The following is a 14,135-nucleotide window of genomic DNA, read 5'->3' on the forward strand; positions in this document are numbered from 1 at the left end:
TGGGTAGACAGTTTGAAGGGAAAGGACGACAGAATAAAAGGGAGATGTTCGGGGAATGCAGGGGAGGTCAGAGATGACAGCACAGAGGATTGATCAGCTCTCTCTGTCTCTCTAATACTTCACCTCTCCCCAATGAAATGCCAGAGGACGTGACCTATATAAAAGCAGCGGGTGCAAACACAAAGCATCGGATATGATGGGAAAGGGATTTTTCTTCTCTGACTGGGTCCAGACTCCACCTGTGGGTACAATGTACAGTCTGCTACCAGGTGCTCCTCCTAAATCTATTAATAGATTTGAGATGAATGAGAGCCGTTGCCAGGGTAGCAGTAAAGCATAAGAGTCATTAAGAAACGGAAAATCACATTCCATTTGCAGCAGTGTGAAACTCCTTCACAGATTTGTAATTACCTGAAGATTTTTGAGGTATTGCACTGGAAAGAACCCTCTGATTTGAAATAAATTTTCAGGAACAAGTTTAATAAATCCATTTAAAAAGGGGAGGGGGAGTTTAGATTCAGCTACAATTCGGATCGTGATTTAATATAACATTAAAGTGTAGAAATGAAAACAACTGCTGCATTCATTTAAACGTACCGGTTCATGGGCTGACTCTGCTGTTAAAGTGCAAGGTGCAAAGAGGTAGAACGCAAATAAGAAGTCAGATTTCCTCGATGGGATATAAGAAATTAAACAAAATATTGGTAGAGCATTATTAGCTCACTTATTTCTTGTTAAGTGAACTATATGACTAACAATGGCATATGATATCAATAGCAAACCTAGACCAAAACCATTTCCCACTTCCAAGGTGTGGTTTTTAAGTTAGTAAGGACTTAAGACACCTAAATGTGTGCTCTTAATAAAGGTGACTTTTCCATCACTTGTCCCCTTAAATACTGACTGGTCACAAACACTATTTACAGTGTATGGGCAAATTAATTTGAACAACCTTTGGATATTTATTTTCATGAAATTCTTCTTGGCTTTTTTAAAGTTGTAGTTTGACACTTGCAGTGAAGAGGGATGGGAAACGAGAAAAGAGGCCAGAGGAACGACCTGCTGCCAGCCTGGAATCACACCAGGAACTCACGGCTACAGCATCTGCCTGAGCAGCACGTGTGTGTTTGTGTATGTTCGGGCTGTTCAAAAACATGCAAGTCAAACAATACGTATTTTTAATTTCGCCACTGGGATGAAATTATTCACAAACAAGAGGTGACACTGGTGATAAGTTACAGAATGGGATGATGACAGCTTCTCAGTCTGTTTGCCTTTCCACAGGAAATGCTCTCACCTGAATCTCTCTGGTCCCAGTAAACATCTCCTTTAAGCCACTGAACACCAAACGCACCAGATAATGGGATGCATCCCATATATGCTCCTGGAAAAACACAACACGATTATGTGTTTATTTACATCGGTTTGCTGTTCTGCATTTCTAATTGCAGATTAAAACAAAGTTGCAAATGATTTTTTTCCCCCAAGCATTATCAGATTTATCTGAAATTACAATGCAAATAAGTATTACAGATTGCAGGATTGAGAGTGAGCTTTTCCTTGTCATTAGAGGAATATGATCTCCTCCACAGTAGGTGCTGCCTAATCCCACCAATCCATTCATCATGTCGTCAGTCCACTTCCACCTAAATCCTTGTTAAAAATTAGGAACATTAAGCAGAAGTCATTTAGAACAATCTTCTGGCTCTGGATGTTGGAGGTACAAATATTCCCATTCTTTTGCCATGGTGCTCTTCAACAGACTAAGGTGTAGCCATCAAAGAACCTGTTCTGTCCAATGAAAACACAGGGTGGTTTTCAACTGCAAGTACGTTCAGAGTGACTATGGAGACAAGATATTAAAAATAAATCTATTGTTGAATTACACCCTCAACCTCTATGAAAGGATCATGCAATATTTCATTCCCCTGCTACGTGATCATGAACAGGGTTGATACAAATAAACGTTGAAGCGATCCCTTCCGACTCCGTGCAGCTCATTTAGAGCACACAGAGTACTGCGGCTACTCCCGCCAAGATCAGAGTTACTTAAATGTCTCAGGCTGAACAATCAAACACGGTGGGACTCTATGTGGCCACTGCTGACTGTAACTGAGCTCAATGCATGTATGAGAATGCACAGCCTGAGACGAAGGTGCGAGAGGAGCCCCATATGGAGGTGATCATGTGCACAAAGGGCAGCCTGTCACACTGAGCTGAAAATAAAATCGCACAGTGTGTGAGAGGGGAACCCCCCCTCACTCACCACCACCACCTTCTACTCCACCACGTTCCCCCCACGGCTGTACCTTAGGGAACTCATCAATCTCCTTCAGCCTTTTCTCTATCTGGAGGCGGCCCCCGTAGCGCGTGACCCCGTACACCACGGTCATCACCGTCTGTTTGACCACCTTCCTGCTGATGAAGCCCTGCAGCACCTGGGCGATCTTCAGGCCGTTCTTTGCATCCCCCGCTCGCAACTCCTCCACCTGAAGCACACGGAAACGTTTGCGCGTGAACAAACATTAGCTCAGTTTACTTAAAACCCGCCGACAGCATAAATCTGCCTGATGAGCATCTGATGAACATATTCAATATTCAACATGGAAGAACACACTTAAATATGAACATAGTTTAGCGTGAACCAACAGTTCTAAACCCTCAAATATTCAGAATGCTTCTATATTAAATTGGAAAAGTAGCCAATCCTGATGTCTGACAAGTTCAAGGCAGAGAACCCAATTAATGGATTTATAACCCGATAGCCTTAGCTCTCATTTTAAGTTTCAAATAACATTGCTTTTGCCAGTTACTGAGCGTACAGCTTTATCCTTGTGAACGAACAAGATTTATTATCATCTCGGGTATCATCTAATAATAACTGTAATGCCCAGAGGTAAACAAACCACAGGGAGAAAGAGTCCTGAAGCCAACTGACAATGACACCACACACTCTGCAGTTACAGTCACTGCCCTTGGAATGTTGTCCTCAGTTCACTTCACTCCAGGTCCTCCTGTACTGGAACATCGGAACGTCACAACCTAACTGTTTATGCAAACCGGGTCCTTTCATGCCTTATATGCGCACACCCTTTGAGCCTTTAAACACGAGAAGCCGTCTTTCATCTCTGCACTTTGAGGCAGAGCACGGTAAGTTAAGCACTTTTGAATGCAAGTCCTAAACTGAGAAACTTAAAATATACCCTCTGCGCTCAGCCTGTCACTCACCACGGGAGTCAGTGAGTCATCTGAATATTAACAGCTGAGCAACAGCCACGTGCCTTGCAACTGAAATCTACCACAGTCAGGTTGTTTAAGAGCAAGTCTTTGCAGTTCAAAGATGGGAACAAAACTCTGAAAAAAAAAAAAAAGAAAAGCCCACTAGTGCCCACCTGCTGTGCTACCCCGCTGTACACATCCTGGGGCACGTCACAGGGCATAAGGTTGACTGAAGTGGCACCGATAACATCTCTGCCTAGAGCAGCGTAGTGCTGGAGACCATTACAAGAGCCGTCCTGAGAGAAAGGTGGAGAGAGGGACAAAAAAGAAAAGATTAGAATGGCAGAAGGACTTAAAAAAAATCCAATAGATACTGGCTGCGGGTGAGTAAGCATGAACCTTTCCTCTGCCATTATCGGTGCGATTTCTAATGGCAATTTTCAATTATGTGTGCCAACTTAACAATACTCACTGAAAGAAATCATCTCAAATATCTACGTAAATAGTTTTGTAAATCTTTGTTTCCGACTGACACTAATCTATGGGATTTTTCTGCTGCTTTGGTCTGCGTAAGAAAAGGCAATGTGTCAAATGTCAGCATTCAGTGTGGGTTATGTCAAAATGTCTGAGAGATAAGGGCTGAAAGTTGATGGCAGATGACAAAACACATGGACCCAGATGGCTGGGAAGGCTTGTTAACTTGGATATTACCCCCAAAATAGCACAAAAAAAAAAAAAAAACACACATACAACGGCACATTTCTTTCCCAGAAGGCTGTTAACCTGAACTATCACAGCAGACTAAGAGTGGTCCGATCAGCAAAGAACTGAGGACAGCTGCTTCTAAATAACCTTGTTAGTTCCATCTGAATTAAAAGTGATGCACCTGAGAATGTTGATGGCATACTGAGAGATTGCGATGGAAATCTTTGAAAAGATCAATTATTCTTCAACTCTTTTACGGTACCTGGTGAATAGGAAAATGGGAGATGAACCGTGTCGGATCAGGTGACCTCACTGCGTTGGCTATCTCCATGCAGCAGGCCAGCGCCTGCCACGGCTCATCTGCATCCATCCACCACTTCTTACCCTGAGAAAGACAAACACAAGCACATTCTGCTGCTAACAAACACTTCCAGAAGAGCTCCGCCCTCTTCCCGTATTGATATTCTTACATTTATGTTTTTTATAGGCTCAGACAATGAATTTAAGTCTTATAAAATATATATTTTAGTAATCAAAGAGGCTAACTTTCATCCAAACTAAAAAGCAGCAATGTGACATGTTTTGTGGAGCTGTGGTTCCGTAAAGACAGACTCACATTTAGAGGGTTGTCTGCAGAATCCAGAATGTCCTCCATAATGCTGTTGGCGTATTCCAGCCGTCCCTGTAATGAGCTTCTCTTCTTTAACCCTGTCAGATTGACTAAGTGGATCTTTAGCCAGTCCAGGCCTTTGGGACCCAGGGGCTTCCCCTCCGCAAACACAAGCATCGCCCTTGTAACATCACTTCCCAGGTGATTAAAGTATGGAGGACACGGGTAAGTGCGTCCCCTAAAGTCCATGTTGTGAGGGAACCAGAAGATCTCATCTCGCACGTGGTGAGCGATGGAGAGTTTATAGAGAGCGTCCATACGCAAGCTGTGCATCTCGCTGCATTTCTTTTTGGCGTCAATCACCTGTCTTTTCATGTGGGCCTTTTCGCTAGCTGTGTAGGTGGGGTCGTGAGGGCTGAAGTGTTGTATTTTGGGGGCTTCTGACATAGGTGGAGGGATGTCCAGCTTATCACTCCCCCGATCATTAAAGATTGAGATGATAATGTCTAACAATGGTTTATTTATCTTCCAGGCACAGTTACCAAGCTGGTTAAGTGAGTCAAAGACTGCGTGAAGATTTTGACATTCCTCCAATAACCGCTCGTGCTGGGTGGCCCCGTCCACTGTGCGCATCAGTTTGGCCGGCGTTAGCAGGTAGGCTCCAAACCTGACGGAAGTCCAAGGCACTGGAGGGCACAGCATCGGCATCACATAGGAGTCAAAGGTCAGCGTGTTCTCCATAGCTTCCTGCTGCATCTGAGTCAGGATGGGGTGGGGCTTGATGAATCCAACCTGGAAGATAAAACAACAACAACCGCGTGAGCATCATGTCGTTTTTATGCACATTTTCAATTTGTGCATGAAAAACACTTCAACGGAAATATCAAAGACTAGCAAAAATAAATATACAAGTATCACAATGAGGGATTAACACACAAAAGCAGTACAAAAGCCTGTTACTACGTACAATGTAAAAAAACGTTTGTAGTTGTAATTCAAGTTCAACAGTCTCAATTTCCACTGCAGATTGTGCTCTCTGTCGCCAGGCTTAGCATCAAATTTATTCACGTTTCTGATTACTGTTCCTTTAACTACGCGTCTTTTAGTTGCCACATCTGCAATAGAAAGTTGGAGCTACGCACCAGTTCACTTGATGAAACAACAACAGTATAATTGTAATGGATAGAAATGTACGTATATTCTCATTTTATTTTGAAGATTTTGACTCATTTGGAAGAGAAAAAAAAACAGCTAATGTCATGGAAAGTACTTGCTCGGCATACTATGTAAATCAGTTCAAGATTAATACTTACGGAGTAGTTAATCCTATTTGTAAAATCATGCCAGCAACACATTAAGACGTCTGTTTCCAGACATGTGACCAGGGGTCTAATTTTAATGACACATTTTGGTCTACTGTTAACTAAAGACTCTTAAAGCACGTCGGACCGTACATAGAGACCATCATTTGTTGACAGTAATCTGACAGAAACACCTTAGCATTGCTCCAATGAGTCAGCCTTTCCTGCTGTGCTGTAAAATCATTAGGATCCCCCCTGATGGGCTAACCATCACATAAAGGAGGGCTTTTAAGAACGAGAGGCATTAAATAAAGATAGAAATTACACAGGAATTACATTCTGCTACAGTGTGCCTCTTTCAAACAATTCGCCTCGCTGTCCGTCTTTTTGTCCGTTTCTCCGAACATGGTCACCTCACCCTCCTGGAGGCTTCCATGGCAGTAAATCAGCGAACCAATTAAGGGGACACTAAGAAAAAAAAAAAAAGGGATTAGCCTGGAACCTATTCATCTTACTCCGCCGTTACCGCTGCCAATTCACACCGGGGGAAAAAGGTCTTTAGAAATCAGTTTCTCACCGGATAAAAGGGCGTTCAAGTGTTCAAGGTAACAGGCTCTAGAACAATCTTTGTGACCGGAGCAAAGGTCGAGAGTCTTTAAAGGTAGTTCTTTTTGTTTCCACTCCTCTTTAGCTTTTTACATACTAAGGAAGGGCTCAACTGCTCAGCTGCTTAAACTTAACACACTCAAACATTTAAACAGACTAATCACACTCAGACCAATTGTGTATCGTCATCGAGAAGTCGCGATGACTATCAATTGATTTTACTTATGGTGTGTCCTCAAAGGGAGGAGATTTGTTGTTTTATTTTTCTATATTTCATCCTTCCAAATACATTTGAGGCTAGTTTACAGAAGATCCTCTTAACAACAACCCTAGACAATTTTTTCCACGTCAAGTTGAAAGGATCTTTTTTTTTGGTCAAGGCTAATGCTCCGAAATCCTGTTACCAGTCCGTAAAAGGCGAATTCAATCATAAAGAGATCTGGATGGATTTATCAGAAAGGCCAAGAAGACCCAAAGGACCTCGATGAGGAGTCTCAACTCTCCTGTGGAGGCAAGAATCTGCACCGGCTTCGGCTTATCTAATCATGTGCTTCTATCATATCCCTGCAGGAATCTCCCACAGAGCACCCGCAAAGACTTCCTCTTCCACTGTACCTGGCGGGTGCTGCGAAAGGTGTACATGTGGTAGAGGATGGGGATGAGCTTTCTGTCGTAAGCTGGGTTCAGGATATCGCTGTTGATTTTGAGGTTCTTCACCATCATATCCACCAAGTAGGTGCCCAGCTCCAGAGTTACTATGTATGGCCAGCTTGTTTCGCCCCCCTGTAGCGTGGGTCCTGAACTTTGCTCCATCTCCAGGTTCCACCAATGCTCCCTTGGAAGGACGTTACACACCTGAAGAAAACAACAGCAGTGAACAACAGCTGCTTAGATTAAGTTTTCTACTTTAAACCGGTTAAAATAGTCTATAGGAATAAGACTGACCTTAAGTGACAGGTAGTTCGGTCAGCTTTGTTTTTTGGAGGTTTAGCTTTAAAACTGATTTATGACGATTTAAACATGTAAAGGGAGAATTCAGATGAGGTGTCGTAAAAAAAAAGCATCAAAAGTGACATCATTTTAAGGGCTGCACATAAAATACCTCACATAAAACAAACATCGTCAGTAGCTTCTAGTCTAACTGACATGTGCAGCCCAGCAAGCTCTTCCTCATTATGATCTTGATCACATGAGCATTTCCCCCAGTGTCCTGCAGCCATCAACACACTGAGTCAGTGGCACCGACTGGAAAACAAAGCTCCTTGTTCAGCTGATAACAGAAAATCTAAGATGCGGAGACAGTCACACTCAACATAGCAAAGTATTTTGACTTAAGTGAAAAAAATGAATAAAACTCTCATTTCAGTTGTTAGCAATGTAATGCAATTAAGGAAAACTAGAAAGACTAGACTAGACTAAAGGTGTTTCTGCATAAATATACACCCAACATTCTGTCAGAAAAGCTCTACAAGCCGACACAGACATATTATTCAGTGCTCTGCTGATGGTTTATTCATGATAGGCAGCTGTGGGGGAGCTGGTGGGGTCTCCTTCCTACTGGAAGTTTGGAGGCTCACTCCCCACGTGTACACATGTTAAAGTGTTCTCGGACAAAACACTAAACCCCACATTGTCCCAAATATGTTCATCAGTGTTTAATCATAAAGACAAAGCACTAAATATTGTATATAAAGTGCACGTTAAGAAGTGCTGTATGAGTGTCTGTGTGAATGAGAAACGTGTAAAGCACTTTGGAGAACCTGGACCATGTTAAATAAGGTGAACTGCAACTATGTTTGACCACGGATTAGTGGAGTCCAAATTCATTAGACATGCTTTTGTAGCATTTCCCAGCCAGATGAGCACCTACAGCTCATCATAAAGATGTGATGACGTCGAGACTTTTTTATATCCCTGGTCTCTAAATAGTTCTCTCCGTGTATGCGTGGGTTCTCTCCAGGTACTCCGGCTTCCTCCCACCGTCCAAGAAACATGCGTCTTAGGTTAACTGGTGACTCTAAATTGTCCCTGGGAGTGAGTGTGAGCGTGCATGGTTGTGTGTCCCATTGGTCTCTGTGTGGCCCGTGATGGATTGACGTCCTGTGCAGGGTGTACCCTGCCTCCTGCCCAAAGACAGCTGGGATAGGCCGCAGCCCCCTCGCAACCCCAAATTGGATTAAGCGTGTATAGAAAACAGATGGATGGATGGATGGTCTCTAAATATAACAGAACATCCACTGAACCCTTATGGTCATCCCATTGGTTTAAAAACAACGGACTCTCTTTGATTAATTATTTGGTTTGTGTTTTAGACCACGTTTATGTGGAGACGGGGCATGAAAAATCCAAACTCCGCTGTGGATCTATATACAACCAGTAAGATGTTATGTTATCCCATTTTTATTTTTTACCTTCGTATCTTTGGCCAGCAGCTCGGTGTAAGCGTTATAAATGCTTCCCAGCTTTTCCACTGTCTGGTTCCGGTGCTTCTGTTGCACAGAGTACTTGGTGTAGACCCTGTTCCCCAGATCGCTCGCCAAAGTCTTCAGTGACTCTCCACTAGGAGGCAGGTTGGCGACACTCTGGACAAGAGTAAAAACGAAAGTTACGTATGTAACTACGGTTCTATGAATCCTGGATGACCGCCAGAGGCGGTGCTTTCAAGCACTGAATGATACATCTCGCGCATGCGCAGGTCGAGTGTTTATACCAACAAAGTCACTCGTGACCCTCTGCTGACCCCGGAGAGCCTATATCTTCCGGTAACATCAGCAGATCAGTTCCTACAGAATCTTTTCGCGAGTACACAAGGATTCTGAGTGACAGAACGCTCTGGCGGTCATCCAGGATTCATAGAACCGTAGTTACATACGTAACTTTCGTTCTATTTATTCCTTACTGACCGCCAGAGGCGGTGCTTTCAAGCACTGGATGACTCATACCAGCAAAGTCACGAGGAATCCAGATCCTACTCACGTTACTGAGAGGAAGCAGCAGAGTCGGGCAGCAGGACCACAGCCAACGGGTGGGGAGTGGCAACATTCACTCGATAGAACCTGGAGAAGGTACTCGGTGACGCCCATGACGCTGCCTCGCATATGTCCTCCAGGGGAACGCCCCGTAGGGCTGCCCATGATGTCGAAACAGCTCTGGTGGAGTGGCAGCTCACCCCAGGTGGCGGGGGGAGCCCACTTCCCTTATATGCCTGGGTGATGGCGTCCACCACCCAGTGGGACAGTCGCTGTTTAGAGAGCGCACAGCCCCTCCGAGGGCCACCATAGCAGAGGAAGAGCTGGTCCGACTGCCTGATACCGGCAGTCGCGGCCACGTAGGCTCTCAGAGCCCGCACAGGGCACAGTAGGCGTAACCTGTCCTCCCCCTCCGGGGGAACAAACTGTGCCAGGTCTGTTGAGGTTCGATGAAGACAGTACCTTCGGGAGAAAGGCGGAGTTTGGCCAAAGTGAAACCCCCGAGCCATCCGAGTTCCACCTCATGCAGGAGTCGCTCACCGACAGAGCATGCAGCTCCCCGACGCGCTTCGCTGATGCGATAGCGAGGAGAAAGGCAGTCTTAGCGGAGACCCACCTCAGCCCTGCCTGAGCAAGGGGTTCAAAGGGAGGCGAGCACAGAGCGCCGAGCACTAGGTGCAGATCCCATGGCGGGGTGCGCCGCACTCGTGGGGGGCGCAACCGCCGCGCACCTTTCAGGAAAAGGGACACCAACCTGTGGCTCCCCACCGTGCCTTTATCCACTCGAGCATGCCGAGAGGAAATGGCCGCCACATACACCCTCAGGGTAGCGGGGGACCGGCCGCCATCCAGGAGTGACTGGAGGAACTCCAGAATCCTAGGGACAGGACAGTGCACAGGGTCCTCACCCCTGTCCAAGCACCATGTAGCGAACAGCCGCCACCTTTGTTCATAAAGCGCCCGGGTAGAAAGCACCCTCGCGTTTAGGATGGTATGGCAGACATCGCCAGAGCACTCAGTCAGCAGCGGGTTGGGATGCCAGATCTGACCCTGCCACTGAGACAGGAGATCCCTCCTGTCGGGGAGGCGCCACGGGGAACCGCTGCAGAGCCTGTGCAGCAGTGGAAACCACGTCCTCCCTGGCCAAAAGGGGGCTACCAACAGCAGCCTGTGGCCCTGCTGGAGGACCCTCTGTAGCGTAGGGACTATCAGAGGGATCGGCGGGAAAGCATAGAGGAGAACCTCTGGCCAGTCGTGGGCCAGAGCATCCTCGCCCAGGGGACTGCTCTCCTCTGTCCGGGAGAACCAGAGGGGGCAATGGGTCGACTCTTCTGAGGCAAAGAGGTCCACGTTTGCTCTGCCGAAGGTGGTCCAGATATTGAGCACCACCTCCGGATGAAGCTGCCACTCCCCCGGCAGAGGCTTGCAACGGGAGAGCAAGTCCGCCGTCTGGTTGCGTTCCCCGGGCAAATACATTGCCCTTAGGCTGGCTAAGCGTGGTGCTGCCCACAGCAGGAGGTCCCGGGATGCCTGCAGCAGCAGTGCAGACCTGGTGCCACCTTGGTGGTTTATGTGGGAGACGGCCGAAACATTGTCCGACCGCACGAGTACATGTCGGCCCCTCAAGAAAGGGTTCTGCCACACGGCTCCCCACCCCGAGAGGGAGGCGTCCGTCGTGACTGTCTCCCGACAGGATGCAACGGAGCCCATGGGCATGCCCTGGAGGAGAAACGAACGCTTCCTCCACGGGGCCAGGGCAAGAAGACAACGACGGGAAACCCTGAGCCTCCTGTGCCGGTGTCTCTTGGCGTCCAGGTGAAAGCTGTGCAACCACCTCTGGAGGGGACGCAGCGACAGCAATCCTAGGGGGACCACGGCAGCCGCAGCTGTCAGTTTCCTCAGGACGCGTAAGAACTCCACGTAGTGGAACCGCCTGCCTTCCCGAAACGGGAGGAGGTGGCGGAGGATGTCGTCCACCTGCCGTGGCGACGGGCAGGCCGTCATGGTGACCGCATTGAGGGTCACCCCAAGAAAAACTGTGCTCTGTGATGGGACCAGGCCACTCTTTGTAAAATTCACCCTGAGGCCCAAACGGGCCACATGGGAAAGAAGACACGTCGTGTCGAGGGCCACCTGAGACTGGGACGGCGCACAGACGAGCCAGTCGTCCAGATACGGCAAGATCTCCATGCCCCGCGACTGTAGGTGTGAGAGGGCTGCCGTCACACACCTGGTGAACACCCCTGGAGAGAGGGAGAGACCAAACGGGAGCACCCTGAACTGGAAATGACGCCCCTGAAAGGCGAATCGCAGAAACTGCCGATGGTGTGGCGCCACAGGAACGTGAAAGTAGGCATCCTCCAGGTCTATTGAGGTAAACCACTCCCCTCTGGAGACCGTACGCAGAACCTCTGCAGTGGTCAACATACGGAACCTCAAGACCTTCAGGAACCTGTTGAGGTCCCTGAGGTCGAGGATAGGTCGGAATCCGCCATCTTTCTTTGTTACCAGAAAGTAAGTCGAGTAGAACCCCCCGGGGTGCAACAGGGGATCTACCGGTTCGATGGCACCCTTGCCCAGGAGGACGAACAGCCCCTGGGCGAGGGCTCGGGCTTTCGCCGGGTCGCGGATGACAGTCATCCTGACTCGGCCATGGGTCGGGGGCCGACGTCGGAACTGAAGTTTGTACCCGTGGGTCAAGGTGGAAAGAACCCATGGGTCCCTGGTGGAAGCAGCCCAGTAGCTGAGCTGCTGCCGGGAAAAAAAGCCGACGGTCGGCCCCGTGGCCTCAGCGTCGGGCCCCCCGACCTCTAGAGGCTCCAGGGGCACGACGGGCAGTACGTGAGACCTGAGGTTTCCCAGGGGGCAGTTGCTCCGGCGCCCGAAAGGTCTGCGCCCGGCTCTGAGCAGGCTGTGGGCGTGGGTGCTGGGGCCCAGGGAGGCCCCTGGTCCGTGAGCGGGTGCTGCGCTGTGGTGCAGCTGGGCGGCCCCTAGGGTTGCCAGGAGGCGGCGCGCTTCTGTGAAGCTCAGACAGCTGCTGTCGGGTCCTACCAGCCTGGACCGTGCGCTCGAGGGCTTCCAGAGCCGCGGAACCAAACAGCTCCCCCGGTTCCACTGGAACACTGCGGAGGGTTCTTCTAAAGGACTCCAAGAGAGGGGACTGCGCCAACCAGACCTGGCGGCGAGCCTGAACGAGAGTTGCCATTACCCGTCCCAACTCCCTAGACATCAGTGCAAAGGCCTGTAGAGAGGCGTCAGTAACACTGTGGACAGAAGTGTCCAGCTCAGTCTCCTGCAGGGATGATGACAGGGCGAGCAGCAGGTGGGACATGGAATTACCCATGCGAGCCATGCGTGCCCCCGCATCATAGGCCCTCGACAGTAAATCATCCATAACCCGGCACTGGGGGCGAGGACACCTCGCCTCCTGTCTCAGAGCCTCATCGGGTGAGACGATCAGGGCGGCTATAGTGGGCTCAACCGCTGGCATGCGATCCAGGCCGTACTTGGATGCGTCCTGCATGGCTGCCAGGGTCCGAGCATCAGCTGTCGGACGGGTAGGGGCCCTAGGGTCCCTCCAGAATGTCTGCAACTCCCTCAGATACTCCTCTGATGGAGGCACAATTAGTTCAGCGGGGGGTGAGGAGCGCCTGAAAAAGGCACTGGCCGAAGCTGGCTGAGCCTGCGCCACGTCCAGCTGCAGCCTGGCCAGAGCTGTACGAATGGTGGCTCCCATAGAGCATTCCTCACTACCACCCGCAGAGCTACGGGCTGAAGAAAGGGAGCCCGCTGCAGATGGACGGGAGGCTTCGTCTCCCAGGAGCACGCCCTACATGTAGTCCTGAAACATAGTAGCCGAAGCAGCTATGGAAAACGCATCCTCCTCCGGACCGAAGGAGGCCGTCGGAGGAATAAGGGCACCTGGCTGGGTTGCCCCAGCCCCAGGCTGGAGAGCCAGGAGGAGGGACTTGATGCTGTCAAGCTCCGCTGTCAGCTCATCCACTCTAGAAGTGAGCCCGGACCCCTTAGCCCTCTTCCCGGAGGTGGGGCCTGCAGTCCCAGCAGGCCGACGCCGTGGTCGGCTAGACCGAGACGGGGCCAGCCGCTGGTCAGGGGTCAACTGGGGAGACAAGGGAGGGCCCAACAGGCGTTCTACCTCGGACAGCCTTGCAGCTCTGACAGCATGAGGCAAGATACCACAATTCATGCAGGACTCGTCTGAGAGACCCTGCCTCAGATGTCCGAGGCCAAGGCACGAAGGACACAGATCATGGCCATCCTCAAGCTGTAGAGGAGCCATACAGGCCGAGCAGGAGTGGTTGTGATCCATGTCGGGACCACCGGCTCTATCTATCTATCTATATATATATATATATATATATATATATATATATATATATATATATATATATATATATATACACACACACACACACACACACACACACAGTATATTTGACGATAGTATGTATTTACAAATCCTTATTTATATATTTCTTCTTCTTAGCTATAGATGAATGCTGAGAGAGGGAGCCGCAAATGGTGCCTTCACCGACAACCAACTATAGGCCCCGGGAAAGGGGCTAGTTAAGTTTTCTTTTTTTTTTTTTTTCAAAAGAAAATTTTTCTACTTATCTATAGATAAATGCTGGGAGAGGGAGCCGCAAACGGTGCCTTCACCGACAATCAACTATAGGCCGCCTGTTCTGGGAGCGGGGGGCGCAC

General features: G+C 48.8%; 1 protein-coding gene and 1 long non-coding RNA gene across 3 annotated transcripts in view; one reads left to right on the forward strand and one right to left on the reverse strand.

Moving 5' to 3' along the window:
• The window catches only part of polrmt (polymerase (RNA) mitochondrial (DNA directed)), a 48,471-nt gene that overhangs the window by 19,136 nt on the left and 15,200 nt on the right, over positions 1-14,135 (reverse strand). For both annotated transcript variants that reach the window (XM_075485118.1, XM_075485119.1), the window contains 7 exons: positions 8,853-9,023; positions 7,057-7,296; positions 4,541-5,326; positions 4,187-4,309; positions 3,393-3,515; positions 2,310-2,489; positions 1,298-1,384 (listed from right to left, as the gene is read on the reverse strand). In XM_075485118.1, coding sequence (XP_075341233.1) covers positions 1,298-1,384; positions 2,310-2,489; positions 3,393-3,515; positions 4,187-4,309; positions 4,541-5,326; positions 7,057-7,296; positions 8,853-9,023 — 1,710 coding nt within the window. The remainder of the gene's footprint in view (positions 1-1,297; positions 1,385-2,309; positions 2,490-3,392; positions 3,516-4,186; positions 4,310-4,540; positions 5,327-7,056; positions 7,297-8,852; positions 9,024-14,135) is intronic.
• On the forward strand, positions 3,296-9,180 carry LOC142400321 (uncharacterized). The gene is made up of 5 exons (XR_012772924.1): positions 3,296-3,602; positions 4,640-4,759; positions 5,067-5,352; positions 7,012-7,173; positions 7,261-9,180. It is a non-coding gene; the product is annotated as an uncharacterized LOC142400321 (long non-coding RNA).

This window comes from Odontesthes bonariensis, chromosome 15, assembly GCF_027942865.1.
Source record: "Odontesthes bonariensis isolate fOdoBon6 chromosome 15, fOdoBon6.hap1, whole genome shotgun sequence".
NCBI classification, from domain to species: Eukaryota; Metazoa; Chordata; class Actinopteri; order Atheriniformes; family Atherinopsidae; genus Odontesthes; species Odontesthes bonariensis.